This window comes from Ursus americanus, chromosome 2 (genome assembly GCF_024610735.1).
Source record: "Ursus americanus isolate L20-20 chromosome 2, mUrsAme1.1.p, whole genome shotgun sequence".
Lineage (NCBI taxonomy): Eukaryota > Metazoa > Chordata > Mammalia > Carnivora > Ursidae > Ursus > Ursus americanus.
The window spans coordinates 16,882,307-16,895,764 of NC_142128.1; the positions used below are offsets into that span (position 1 = coordinate 16,882,307).

General features: G+C 63.3%; 3 protein-coding genes across 7 annotated transcripts; all 3 read left to right on the top strand.

Moving 5' to 3' along the window:
- The first annotated feature begins 251 nt into the window (after positions 1–251).
- Positions 252–5,344, top strand: MAZ (MYC associated zinc finger protein). 2 transcript variants are annotated; one of them, XM_045785978.2, is made up of 7 exons: positions 252–336; positions 974–1,060; positions 1,144–2,000; positions 2,406–2,469; positions 2,745–2,916; positions 3,704–3,927; positions 4,236–4,374. In XM_045785978.2, exons 1-6 carry the CDS (start codon positions 301–303, stop codon positions 3,904–3,906), a joined length of 1,419 nt encoding a protein of 472 aa, XP_045641934.1. In that variant the 5' UTR covers positions 252–300; the 3' UTR covers positions 3,907–3,927; positions 4,236–4,374. The 2 variants fall into 2 exon arrangements, with proteins under 2 accessions (XP_045641934.1, XP_045641935.1); XM_045785979.2 differs by lacking the exon at positions 3,704–3,927 and having other exon boundaries at positions 253–336; positions 4,236–5,344.
- A 1,135-nt stretch (positions 5,345–6,479) lies between these two features.
- On the top strand, positions 6,480–10,206 carry PRRT2 (proline rich transmembrane protein 2). 3 transcript variants are annotated; one of them, XM_045785971.2, is made up of 3 exons: positions 6,977–8,249; positions 8,641–8,773; positions 8,940–10,206. In XM_045785971.2, the coding sequence occupies exons 1-3, from the start codon at positions 7,347–7,349 to the stop codon at positions 8,948–8,950; spliced, it is 1,047 nt and encodes a 348-aa protein (XP_045641927.1). In that variant the 5' UTR covers positions 6,977–7,346; the 3' UTR covers positions 8,951–10,206. The 3 variants fall into 3 exon arrangements, with proteins under 3 accessions (XP_045641925.1, XP_045641927.1, XP_045641926.1); XM_045785969.2 differs by lacking the exons at positions 8,641–8,773; positions 8,940–10,206 and adding an exon at positions 6,480–6,595 and having other exon boundaries at positions 7,283–8,627; XM_045785970.2 differs by having other exon boundaries at positions 8,641–10,206.
- Positions 10,207–10,362: 156 nt separating this feature from the next.
- Positions 10,363–13,330, top strand: PAGR1 (PAXIP1 associated glutamate rich protein 1). Of its 2 annotated transcripts, XM_045785973.2 has the most exons (4): positions 10,363–10,489; positions 10,844–11,345; positions 11,504–11,586; positions 12,907–13,330. In XM_045785973.2, the coding sequence occupies exons 2-4, from the start codon at positions 10,864–10,866 to the stop codon at positions 13,104–13,106; spliced, it is 765 nt and encodes a 254-aa protein (XP_045641929.1). In that variant the 5' UTR covers positions 10,363–10,489; positions 10,844–10,863; the 3' UTR covers positions 13,107–13,330. The 2 variants fall into 2 exon arrangements, with proteins under 2 accessions (XP_045641929.1, XP_045641928.1); XM_045785972.1 differs by lacking the exon at positions 10,363–10,489 and having other exon boundaries at positions 10,496–11,345.
- Positions 13,331–13,458: the final 128 nt, after the last annotated feature.

Consider the following 13,458-nt stretch of genomic DNA (forward strand, 5'->3'; position numbering starts at 1 on the left):
CGACACGGGCTGCTGGGTGGCTCCCCCGTCCCTCCTCCCGCCAGAGTCCCTCTCGTACCTCCCCCCTCCCGCTGGCCTCGCGCGCGCTCGCGCTCGCGCCCGCTCCAGCCTCTTGTGTGTCCTCGCGCCCCCCGCCCGCCCTCCCCGCGCGCAGTGTGCTCCGCTCCCCCCACCCTCCTCCTCCTTCCCCCCTCCCGCCCGCCCCGCGCGCCTCCTCCCTGGGTTCCCCCTCCCCCACCGCCGCCTCCTCCTCCTCCCGCCCCAGGGTGAGCGCGAGCCACCTCCCTCCCTCCCTCCGCCATGGATCCCGGCAACTGGAGCAGCTTCATCTTCCAGGTAACAACCCCCTCCCCCCGCCCCCCCACCCCCCTTCCCACACCCCCTCCCGCCCGCCCTCCCTCCTGTCCCACCCCCCCTCCGCGCGCCCGGTGCGCGCGCAGCTGTCCCCCTCCCTCCCTCGCGCCCTCCCCCGCCCTCCCCGAGGCGCCGGCTGGGCGCGCGCGCGGCGGGGGCCGAGGCTGTTCCCTCGCTCCCCCCACCCCGCCCCGCCAGGCTCCAACCGCCGCCGCCGCCGCCGCCGCCGCCGCCGCCCGGGCCCCCGCCCCCCGCCCCCGGCCCCCGGCCCCGCGGGGCCTCCCGCCCCCACCCAGGGGGCGTCGCCGCCGCCGCCGCGCTCCGCGGCCCGCCAGGCGCCCTCCTTCCCTCCCTCCCGCCGGCCGGGGTGCGCGGGCGGCGGGGCGGCCCGCGGGCCATGCGTTCGGCGCGGCCCAGCCCGGCCGGCCGGGGGCGGCGCCCCGAGCCCGGGCCCCGCGCGGCCCGCGCCCCCGGCCCCCGCTGAGCCCCGGGGGCCCCGCCGTGGCCGAGGCCATGTTCCCCGTGTTCCCTTGCACGCTGCTGGCCCCCCCCCTTCCCCGTGCTGGGCCTGGACTCCCGGGGGGTGGGCGGCCTCATGAACTCCTTCCCGCCACCTCAGGGTCACGCCCAGAACCCCCTGCAGGTCGGGGCTGAGCTCCAGTCCCGCTTCTTTGCCTCCCAGGGCTGCGCCCAGAGTCCATTCCAGGTGAGTAGGGGCCGGCCGTGGCGGGCCGGGCCGGGAGGGCGCCGACCCGCGGCCGCGGCCCACACGGCGCCTTGTCTTCGCAGGCCGCGCCGGCGCCCCCACCCACGCCCCAGCCCCCGGCGGCCGAGCCCCTCCAGGTGGACTTGCTCCCGGTTCTCGCCGCCGCCCAGGAGTCTGCCGCCGCCGCGGCCGCCGCCGCAGCTGCCGCTGCCGCCGCCGCCGTCGCTGCTGCGCCCCCGGCCCCGGCCGCCGCCTCCACAGTGGACACAGCGGCTCTGAAGCAGCCGCCGGCGCCCCCGCCGCCGCCCCCGCCGGTGTCGGCGCCCGCGGCCGAGGCCGCGCCCCCTGTCTCTGCCGCCACCATCGCCGCAGCCGCGGCCACCGCCGTCGTAGCCCCAACCTCGACGGTCGCCGTGGCCCCGGTCGCCTCTGCCTTGGAGAAGAAGACAAAGAGCAAGGGGCCCTACATCTGCGCTCTGTGCGCCAAGGAGTTCAAGAACGGCTACAACCTCCGGAGGCACGAGGCCATCCACACGGGAGCCAAGGCCGGCCGGGTCCCCTCGGGTGCTATGAAGATGCCCACCATGGTGCCCCTGAGCCTCCTGAGCGTGCCCCAGCTGAGCGGAGCCGGCGGGGGAGGGGGAGAAGCGGGTGCGGGCGGCGGAGCGGCCGCCGTGGCCGCGGGTGGCGTGGTGACCACGACCGCCTCGGGAAAGCGCATCCGGAAGAACCACGCCTGTGAGATGTGCGGCAAGGCCTTCCGCGACGTCTACCACCTGAACCGACACAAGCTGTCGCACTCGGACGAGAAGCCGTACCAGTGCCCGGTGTGCCAGCAGCGCTTCAAGCGCAAGGACCGCATGAGCTACCACGTGCGCTCACATGACGGCGCTGTGCACAAGCCCTACAACTGCTCCCACTGTGGCAAGAGCTTCTCCCGGTGTGCACGGGGCCTCGGCCGCCCACTGGGCGGGTGGGGAGGGAGGGACGGCAACGGAGGTGGCCTGGCCTTGGCTGGCGGGGAGGGAGGCGGTTTCTGAGGATGGGGACCGGGAGCCACTCCCCGGGAGGAGGGAGGAAAGCCTCTCCTGGTTACCAGGGAGCAGGGGGTGGTACTTAGCCGAGGAGGTGGGTCCTCCGGTAGTAGGAAGGCTTCGCGTGGGAGGAGGACCAGCCCGCCCTGCGGCAGGGGGAGGGATTTCCTGCCGCTCCAGGACTCCGAAGCCTGGGGCTTGGGCGAAGATGCAGGCATCCTTGGAAAGGCCGGGTGTGCTTCTAAGTTAGGCAGATTTGGGAGCACGTCCCCACCCCCAGGGCCCTAACCCCAACCCCAACGTATTCCCAGGCCGGATCACCTCAACAGTCACGTCAGACAAGTGCACTCCACAGAACGGCCCTTCAAATGTGAGGTAGGAAGCCCGCCGCCTCCTGTCCCGGTTTTCATGATTTTGATCCTCATTGTAGCTGTCTGAGTTCAGCCTCTCAGACCCCCGTTTTCTCTCTCTTCTTTTTGCTTTTTCACTCCATTTTCTCATCCCTTCTTCAAGACCTTGTCATCGCACTCCCATTTCCTACAGATCAAAGACCCCCAGGGCTCTGATTCCTTTAACCTCTCGCCCCCCTCTCCCCACTCCCCGAAGCTTTAACTCTCCTGACACCCCCCACGCCCCTCCCCCCTCCCCAGAAATGTGAGGCAGCTTTTGCTACGAAGGACCGACTGCGGGCGCACACAGTACGACACGAGGAGAAGGTGCCATGTCATGTGTGTGGCAAGATGCTGAGCTCGGCTTATATTTCGGACCACATGAAGGTGCACAGCCAGGGCCCTCACCATGTCTGTGAGCTCTGCAACAAAGGTACGTGCTGAGGGATGCTGGGAGGGCCAGGGACAAAGGGTGGGGACGGAGCCCCAGGCCCTTCCACAGACGAGGCTTAAAGGTGCTGTAGCCAAGCGCTCACGGCATCTAGAGCCCTTTAGGAAGCGAACGGAGCAGCGTCGGGTCGGCTGAACCACCTTCAGTTCTAAGAGGTCTTGACTGGAGGAGACGAGCTACCAGAAAGAGTCAGCCTCTGGGGGTGGGTTGCTCTGGGCAAGGAGCGGTCGGGAGAGCCAGTTCCCGAGGGTCGGGAGGCAGGGTTTCAGCGGCGCGGCGACGCGCTGTGCTCCCAGGGAGCGGAGGGCGCCGGCAAGGGGCTTCACAAGCCTGCGCCCTGCCCGCTGGCAGAGAAAGCTGCTCTCGAGCAGCATCGCGCATCCACTGAGTACCTGGGCTGAGACCCTGGGGCCCTGGAGGGAGGGGACACAGCCGTCTCTGCTGAGGGTCAACTCTTCAGGTGGCTAGAAATCAGTGTCCTGCCCCCCCCCCCCGGGAGAGGTTCCCCCTAGCCACGGAAAATAGGTTCTGTGGGTCCCGCGGCTGAGAAGCTGACACCACTCACCCAGGCCCCAAGCTGAGGGAGGCGCTGCGCCCCACTGGCCCCCACAGAGTAGTTGGCCCCAGTTTACCAAGGATGTATGTGGTGGGAGGAGGACAGGGCCATCTGAGGAGGGCGTCCCCAGCCTAGGAGAACAACCCCGTCTCTGGGGTCTCCGCCTGGCTGACCCCCCCGTCCCCCCATCCCAATCCACCCCCCCCCCACTAGGCTTCACCACAGCAGCATACCTGCGCATCCACGCGGTGAAGGACCACGGGCTCCAGGCCCCGCGGGCTGACCGCATCCTGTGCAAGCTGTGCAGCGTGCACTGCAAGACCCCTGCCCAGCTGGCCGGCCACATGCAGACCCATCTGGGGGGGGCCGCCCCCCCTGTCCCGGGAGACGCCCCCCAGCCACAGCCCACCTGCTGAGGGGGACCCCGCACCCACCAGGCAAGGCGTGGGGCATGGCTGGGGGGGGTGGGATGGGGTGTGTGGGGCGAGGGGGCTCAAAGGGCCCAGTAGGGGATCTCAGGAAGGCCAGGGACGCCCATCCCCCACTGAAGTTAGGGAGACTTCTGGGGACAGGGAGGGTCCTTCAGGAGAACTGGGAAAGGATGCAGGTGGAAGCCTCCGGGGACCAGACAGGAAGTGAGCAACGGCTGTGTCCCAGGGGAGGCAGTCTGGGAACGAGTCTGGGGCCAGGGGCGAGGCTCTTGCTGATCGGACTGCGCTGTGATGGGGTGTTTCTCCCCTTGCAGGTACCGGTGAGGTCTGTCCTATGGCGGCAGCGGCGGCGGCGGCAGCGGCTGCGGCAGCCGCGGCAGCAGCGGTGGCAGCCCCCCCCACAGCCGTGGGCTCCCTCTCGGGGGCCGAGGGGGTGCCTGTGAGCTCTCAGCCACTTCCCTCTCAGCCCTGGTGAGCTCCAAGTTGGTGGCGGGGAGAGTGGAAAGTGGAGGAAAGTCCCTTGGTACCGTCTCCTCTTCCCCTCTCTTCCTACCAACTCCTCACTACTTCCCCACCAACCAAGGAGCCTCCAGAAGGAAAGGAGGAAGAGATGTTTCTTAGGGGAATTCGCTAGGTTTTAACGATTTGTTTCTCCTGCTCCTCTCTTCTCCCTATCAGACCTGACCCCACACATACCTGTCCCCTCGGTTGTGTTGAAGCCCCCTGGATAGTGGGCAGGGGTGGCAGAGGACAGGAGCGGCCACTGCCCTCACCCCCTCTCCTCTCTGTAACCCCCTGCCCTGCCCTTCCAGGGATCTGTGAGCCTTCTCCTTGATGGTCCTTGCTCTCCTCCTTCCATCCCCCCCACTACTGTCTGCTGCCCCTCCCTGGGGAGTTGGTGCTTTTTTTTTTTTTTTTTTCCAGGGGGAGGGAGGAGAGGAAGGAGGGGAATCAAAGATTCTGTCCCAGAGAGGGGAAAAGGTGAGATTGGAGAAGGGGCAGAAGCAGGGAAGGCAACGGTAGTACCTTCATAAGGTGGGGTTGTTTGGGGTCAGGCCCTAAACATCGTCCTACTTGAGAATCTGTCAGGGGAAAACAAGTCAAGGGGAGCAAAAGAAGGAGCCACTAGGGCCAGAGGCAGGACAAGAGATGGAATTTTAGGGTGCCAGGGTAAACGGGGGGATCCAGGGACTAGAGGTGCTTCCTGGGGGTGGGGGGAATGCAGTCACAGTGTCTCCCCCGTCCCTCTTCCACCCCAGCTCCAGCCCTGGCCTTTTCTTTTCATCCCTCTCCCCCACGACAGAAGCTGTGGCCCTGGCCATGTCATCGTGTTCCTGTGTCCCCTGCATGTTCCCCACCCTTCACCCCCTCCTTTTGCGCGGACCCCATTACAATAAATTTTAAATAAAAACCTGTCTCTTGACTTTGGAGTGGATGGATTGCTCTCCCCAAGCCCCCCACTTCCCACCCCCCAAGGCGTCTCTCCCTGGGCCTGGTGTCAGTCCCAGCCTTGCTCAGGCCTGGGCCTGTGTGGCTCTGGGGCTCCGGCTCCTCCCTCGGCAGAGGCAGCACCCGTGGCTGCAGCCCAGATTCAGGGTGGGGCCAGGGCTCCGGTGACTGGAGAGCAGGTTCCAGGACTCCCAGGTCTCCAGGGAATACCCAATCTGGGCAGGCCCAGAATAGCCACTGGAGGTTTGAAGAGGCCTGGGTGAGAAGCCCCAGCAGTTACCAGACACAAATGCTGCTCTCCCCCACTCACGCCCATCGCCTGCTGCTCAGACCCCTGCCGAGTACCTGCACAACCCTTAAGGCCCTGAAAGGTGACAGTGGGTGATGGAGCTGCAGAAAGGATGGGGACGTCAGCCCCGGGACTGGGAGCGGTGCGGGTGCCAAGAAAAACTGCGCTTCTCCCCCCCCCCCCCCCCACCTGCTCCCTTCGCTCTTGGTGTGGTCCATTCAGCGCTTACGGGCTCCGGGGCCCAGCCCCCTCCTGTTCCAGACTGCCCCTGCAGCCTCTGCCCTGCAATTCCCTTTTGAGTCCTGCTCCAGGCACCGGGAGCCTTCCAGCACCCATTTCTGCTGCTGCTGCTTCGAGGGGAGAGGGGTTTCCTGTACTGCAGGTTCCCTTTTCTTCGAACCCCACCCTGCTCCTCCTGAGCAGCCTCCCCAAGTTTGCCTCATTTCCCTTCCCCTCTTTCCGCTTGTAGCGGTGCCACCACCGGGTCCCGCCTGTCTCACAGGTCCTGTCTCCTCGCAGACCCCTCTCCGTCTCCCCCAGCCCCCTGCCTCTGCCAGGACCCCCGGTGACCGTTGGCGGGAGGGGCCCGGGGCTTGGGAAGGGGGCACCCCCAAGAAGCGCGCGTGGGAAGGGGCAGGGAGGGGGCGCGAGTGGTTGCCCGGCCGGTTGCCCGGGTAACGCGGGGCCTGGCACGCGTGGCTCCCTTGGGCTGGCCGGGAGGGGCGGGAGGCGAGCGAGGGGCGGGGGCGGTGCGCGGCGGCAGCGGAGCGTAGGGGAGGGGACCTGAGAGGAGCGAGAGGAGGGGACGAGCAGAGGGGAGGGGAGACCCGCCGCCTCCCTCCCTCGCTCGCTGACTCGCTCCCTCCCGGGCTGCGGCTGCTGCAACGGGGCGGCGGTGGCAGCAGCAGCGGGAGCAGTCTAGAGGCCGGCGTCGAGGTGAGACGGGGATGGACAGAGGCTGCGGGGAGGAGTGCGCGGACAGACGGCGGACGCCGGGAGCGCTGCACCGGAATGCGGGCGCCCGGCGGACTGCCTGGTGGTGCTGGGCGCGCCACGCCAATGGGAGGAGGAGGCGCCGGTCCCCCGGGGGCGAGGGAATCCCTGCGAGAGGGGCCGAGAAGGGGCTCCGAGGAGAAGCCCAGGTCCCCCGGGGAGGGGCGGGGGCGTCTGCGCCCCAGGCGCGCAGTGAGAAAGCTGCACCGGCGGGGCGCCCGGGGAGGAAGGGAGGTTGCAGGGGGATTGGAATGTGAGTGTCGGTCCTCTGCCCAGTGTGCCTGTCTGCCTGTCGGAGTGTACAAGCGTCTGCACAGCTTGTTGATTTCGGGGTGCTGGGGCATCTGCTAGGATCGCAGAGGCTGGATCTTGTCCGGCGGACCCAGGAAGGGACCCTGGGAGGGTCCTGTTTACAAAAGGGTTAATCTTCCCAGGGCTCTCCAAGCAGAAGACTTTGAGCAGAACACTCCTCCCCAGGGATGTCCCACCCCAAGGCAAAGGAAACCCCAACTTTTCTTCCTCTCCCCAGAGGCAGCCCGAGGCTGGCCCTAAGACAGGAGCACAGCCCTCTCCAGCTGCAGTGCTGAGAGCCACCTTTCCTCCTCACACCAAACCTGTCTCCTCTTTCAGGATTGCTGCTGTCTCTGCTGCTCCAGGCTCTCCCTCGAGATCCTCTCCTCTCTCCCCTCTCAAGATGGCAGCCAGCGGCTCTGAGGGCTCAGAGATGAAGGGGATAGAAGAGGGTCCCCAAACCCAAGGAGAAGGGCCTGGCCATTCTGAAGCCGAAACTGGCCCTCTCCAGGTCCCAGCTGGGGTCCCAGATGAGCCAGAGGGCCTGCAGCGGGGCCCAGACATCACTGGGGCCCCTGTGGACTCAGAAGCCAAAGCTGGGCTGGCCCCAGAAACCACAGAGACCCCAACTGGGGCCCCAGAAACAGCCCAGGCCAAAGACCTCAGCTCAAGCCCAGGAGGGGAACCAAATGCCAACCCCAGCCCCGAAGAAGCATGCCAAGAGCCAGCGCCCAAACCAGAAGTGAATAAAGAGGTCACTGCAGACCAGGGGTCCGATCTGGGGTCTGCAGCCCCACTTGAGCCAGCCTCAGAGCCTGCTCCCCAGTTGGACCCCCAGTCAGACCCCCAGCCAGACTGCCAGCCAGGTTCCCAGCCCACCCCCAAGTCAGCTCTTCAGCCCGAGCCCCCTACCCAGGAGGACCCCACCCCTGAGGTCCTGACTGAGAATGTGGGGGAAAAGCAAGAGAACGGGGCAGTGGTGCCCCTGCAGGCTGGGGGCGAGGAAGAGGGCCCAGCCCCGCAGCCTCACTCGCCACCCTCCACAAAAACCCACCCAGCCAATGGGGCTCCTCCCCGAGTGCTGCAGCAGCTGGTGGAGGAGGACCGACTAGGAAGGGCTCACAGTGGGCATCCAGGATCTCCCCGAGGTAGCCTGAGCCGCCACCCCAGCTCCCAGCTGGCAGGGTCTGGGGTGGAGGGGGGTGAAGGCAGCCAGAAACCTCGGGACTACATCATCCTCGCCATCCTGTCCTGCTTCTGCCCCATGTGGCCTGTCAACATCGTGGCCTTCGCTTATGCTGTCATGGTGAGCCCCACGGGACCCTGGCCCAGGCCTGCTGTGGCTTCCAGCTTCCTGCCAGCACTGGGACAGAACCCCAGGAGAAGCCCTGCCTTCCCTCTCCTCTCTGCATGGATCTCACTTCCCAAGTCTGGGGCTTTTTCTGGCCTCTCCCTGGGACTTCCCCTTCTGAGCCACCACCGCCTTACCCCTTCAGGTGGGAGGGAGGTCAAGACATGTTTCACACAGCCTTGCTGACCTGTGCCCTCCGCCCCTGCCTCTCCAACCCTCTTTCCCCTTCTAACCACTGTCCACGGGGCCTGCCTGTCTCCTCTGGACAACTCTTTCACCTGATCCCTGCTGGGCTGCGTTCTCCTGACCTGGGCCCACGATGCCCCACCCCTCACCCTCACCCCAGTCCCGGAACAGCCTGCAGCAGGGGGACGTGGATGGGGCCCAGCGTCTGGGCCGCGTGGCCAAGCTCTTAAGCATCGTGGCGCTGGTAGGGGGGGTCCTCATCATCATCGCCTCCTGCGTCATCAACTTAGGCGGTGAGTGGGGGTCTGGGACAGGCTGGGAGGAATGGAAGGGTTGGCAAGGGCAGCTTTACTAACCCCTGCCCCTGCTCTCTCCTGTCTGTCCTCCCTACTTCTCCTTTGTCTCTCCTTGTCTCTCCCCCCACCGTCTCTGTCTGTCCCTCCCTCTCCTCTCCCACAGTGTATAAGTGAGGGGCTCTGCCCCGCATTCCAAGACTTTTCTTCCTGTTGGGAGCTGCCTTGGGCCCATCTTCCCCTGGGGGGAGCCCAATCGATGGCCCAGGCCCGCACCCATAGGGACCAAGGGAGCCTGAGCGGCCTTGTTTACAGCTTCTTTCCTGCTCCTGCATCCTGCCGGGCTCCTGTGCCGACTCTCTGTGCCGACCGTAGGCCTCTCTTCTCCCTGCACTGTTCCCAACCTCCCTGCACTTCTGCCTGCATCCTTTCCAGCCTCTTGGCCTCCCTATCCCTGCACTTCTGGAAACCTCCCTGCACTTCTGGAAATCTCCCTGACCTGAACGTCTCCCAAACTCTCTCTGCTCTCAGCCTCCCTGCATCGCTCCGAGCCTCCCTGCACTCCCTCCTCCCAACTTCCCCAATTCCTTGCACCTTAGCCCTGGTGTCCCCCTTTCAACTTTCACTGTCTTGGCATCTTCCCCCACTCCTTTCTTCCTTCTCCCCTTTATCATCTCCCCTTCCCCCTCCACACCCTCTGCCCCCTTCCTCTTCCTGGCTCCTCTCCCCTCAGGATCCTCTCCTCCTCCCTCCTGCTACCGTTTTCTCTGCAAAAACTCCAGCATTTAGATCAGGCTGGGGGAGGGGAGCGGTGTCAGGGGAGGGCTCCTCAGCCCGGGTTACGACTATTTTCTGCTGGGACCACCCAGGTCCTGACGCCCCCAGGGCGCCTCTGGGTCGCAGAGCTGGCAAGCCAGGCCTTGTCTGGGGACTTGTGAGGGGTGTCGTGCACTGTTGCTCGCTCTGTTCTGAGCATGCACCTGGGAGGAGGAAGGGCGCGGCTGTTGACCCTTTCTGATCAGCCAGAGCTGACCAGCCCCACCTGGGCTTTTAAACCGCTCGGCGAGTTTCTTAAAGGCGTCGGGGCTGGGGTCATTCACGTGGTTTGTAACGAAAGAACCCCGAAATAGGACCAAAGCTCCCAGATGCAGGGAGCGAGGGAGGGGCGGGGAGCTCTATAATTATTTTCCAAGAGGACGAGGGAGGTTTGTTGCACGCGACGGTCCGCTAGGGAGGCAGGGACCGAGCTACGACGCTGTTCGGAGTTGGCGGGTTTTGTTTTCTTAAAAAAAAAAAAAAAAAAAAAAAAAGGCGTGGGGGGGAAAAACTAAAAGTCTTAAAAAAAAAAAAAGGATACATCAAACAGATTCTCCCTTTTTGTATGCCGGATGCTGCATGAGTCTGAAACACCAATAAACGGACACTGCATGAGACTCGCCTCCAGCCTCAGTTGGTCCTTACGTCCGTCCGCCGCCGGGGCCCGCGGTACTGCCCTCTTTCGGGCAGAACCGCCTAGATTTATGCGCATGCGCCGTCCCGGTGGCCATCTTTACTGTGGGCCGAAGCCAATTGTGCCCGAGCCTACCTGCGCATGTGCAATCCTCCCCTTGCTTTCCTTTCCCAAGTAGCTTTGGCTAGAGCGGAGCCATCCGCGCCATCTCTGTGTGCCTGCGTACTGTGACCCTGCGCAGCCCGGGAGGCGGGTCTTAGTTCCAGGTGCGTACGGCGGCTGAGGCGGCTGACCTGCGAGGTGTGGGGAGAGGGCGCCGGCTCCAGGTGTGGAGAGGGGCGGTGTGAAGGCCAGAAGAGCGGCTCCGCCCCTCTGAGGCCCAGAGAGTGGTTTCCGCTGGTCCCTGGGAGTCTTGGAGTACAGTATCTGGATCCGTGGGGCGGGGTCCTTGGAGGGGACTCAGCGCCCCCTCCTGGGAACCGGCGGTCTCGTCGCTGGGACCGCTGTTGGAACCTGATTGGTCGGGGACAATCCCTGAACTCTTGGGGAGCCCAATCCCTTGGGGGAGGGGGGCGGGAGACCCCCCTGCCTTAGTACTTCTGCGTCTACTATCATCGCAGGGCCCCTCCCCTAGTAGTCTATGTCCCTTGTTCGTGGTCATGGAGACATTTCGGCCACCACGGCGGCTCCTCTGTCTGAAGAAGGGGAAGTGACCTCTGGCCTCCAAGCTCTGGCCGTGGAGGATACTGGAGGCTCCTCTGCTTCGGCCAATAAAGCCGAGGAAGAGGGGGAAGGAGGCCGGGAGGAGACCGAGCATGAGGGGTCCGGGGCCGAGGAGGTGCAGGGAGAAGCCCCCGGCGCTGAAGGGGAAGAGCATGCCAAGGGAGAATCCGAAGACTGGTGCGTGCCCTGCAGCGATGAGGAGATGGAGCTCCCCTCGGATGGGCAGGCCTGGATGCCTCCCCCCTCGGAAATCCTGCGGCTCTATGAACTTCTGGCTGCTCACGGTACCCTGGAGCTTCAGGCTGAGATCCTGCCCCGCCGGCCACCCACGCCTGAGGCCCAGAGTGAAGAGGAGAGATCCGATGAGGAGCCTGAGGCCAAAGAGGAGGAAGAGGAAAAGTGAGGGCACACCCTTCCACCTTGTTCCTGGGGCTTGCTCCTTTGGTGCCAGGAAGAAATTGGGGAGGGGAGGTGGGACTCTGGAGCATGGAAAGTGGAGGGATGCAATGGGGAGGGGAGACCACCCTCACCCTTCACTCTCTTTCCACCTGTCCCAGACCGCACATACCTACAGAATTTGACTTTGACGATGAGCCAATGACACCAAAGGACTCCCTGATTGACCGGAGACGCACCCCAGGTACAGACAAAGGGGGAGAGGAGGGGGGAGGTGAAGGAGTCTACTCCCACTGACCTAAAAGGTCACTTCCTAAAAGAGGCCTATGCTTGGTGCTTTGGTTGCTATGCGACTTGTAGCTGTCTGAGAGAGCATCGATTCTAACAGCTTGGAAAGGTACCCGGTTTTCCTTTACAAGACTTTCACAGATGATTCTGTCTTGGTTCCCATTCCTTTTATCTCCACCTGACTAGAAGTTCACATCTTCCTGGTTGTTCACTGTTATCTAGATCCTCATTCCTGTACTTCTGTGTAGTCTTCTAATCTGATGGGATTTCACACCCCTTGTGCCTTCCTGGAATTTACCCTGGAGCCATTCTTGGTTTCTCTTTCTCTTATCCCAACATTCAGGCTAGCCCCAGGTCCTGTTAGCTCTGCCTCCAAATTTCCAAGCTCATCTGCTGCTCTCCACCTTCAACACCGATCCTCGTCCAAGCCGTCATTTCTTGCTCTTTTATTTTTTTTAGAGAGGGCAAGCCTGCGCACCCCATGGGGTGGGGGCAGGGGAGGCAGAGGGAGAGAGAAAATCTTAAGCATAAGCAGGCTCCACTCCCAGCATAGAGCCCAACTTGAGGCTCGATCTCAGGACCCCGAGATCACCACTGGAGCCGAAATCAAGAGTCGGAAGCCCAGCCGACTGACCCACCCATGCGCCCCAAGTCATCATCTCTTTTGCCTGAATATTTGTGGTGGCTCCTGACTTCTCCCTGCTGACTGGTCTCCCTGCTTCCATTCTCAGCAACCAGAATGATCCTTTCAAAATATAAATCATGTCACTACTCTGTTTTAAAATTCTCCAAAGAATTCTGTTGTTGGAGGAAAGAGCATGTCAAGAGAGAATCCAAACACCACCAATTCCCCTGACTGCCTGGGCCCCCAAGGTTTCCAGACATTTATTTCCATTTAAACTAAGAGATCCAAACCCCTCATCATGGCCTCTAAGTCATTTCTTCGACCACATCTTTCTGTCTCCCTGACACCGCCCAGCTCTGTATACTCTTCTTTGAACAGACCTCCCTGTTCCTGCCCCCAGGGCCTTTGCACTTGCTTTTCCCCCTGCCTGGATATCTTTACCCTGGTCCTCACATTACTAGTCCCTTCTCATAGTTCAGACTTTCACTGCTTACCCCATTTGAGGCCCAACCCCAAACCTCAGGGCCTCCATGACAGAGGCCTGGAAATCTGTATGTTTAATGAGCCCCCCCAAGTAATTAGTAACATCTAGGCAAATCTGGTACACAGCACCTCACTCCCATCCGCTTTTCTTACCTTCCTTCTCTCCAGGAAGCTCCACCCGGAGCCAGAAACGGGAGGCCCGCCTGGACAAGGTTCTGTCCGACATGAAGCGGCACAAGAAGCTAGAGGAGCAGATCCTTCGTACTGGCAGGGACCTCTTCAGCCTGGACTCAGAGGACCCCAGCCCCGCCAGCCCCCCACTCCGGTCCTCAGGGAGCACTCTCTTCCCCCGGCAGCGGAAATACTGAGAGCTGCCGCTGCCCTTAGGGTGCAGAGCATATGCCTTCTGGGCCCCCCTTCCCTAACCCAGGGCGCTGGGACACTGGGCAAGAGGAGAGAGACTCTTAAATGCCCACCACTGCCCCTTGCCAGAAAGAGAACGTGTGTGTGCCTATTTATGCTTTCTCTTGAACATCTCTTTGGAGACTTGGGCTGAATTTTCTGAATCTAAAATAAAAAAACTGCAAAGTTATGTTTTCTTAGAGGGTGGGCTGCAGCAAACCCCGGCCGGTTTTTGCGGAGTGGCGGAGTGGCGGGATCGCAGTCACCCAGATGGGGAAGTTGAAATGAAAGCCACGTGGGTCAGAGGCGCACTCAGCA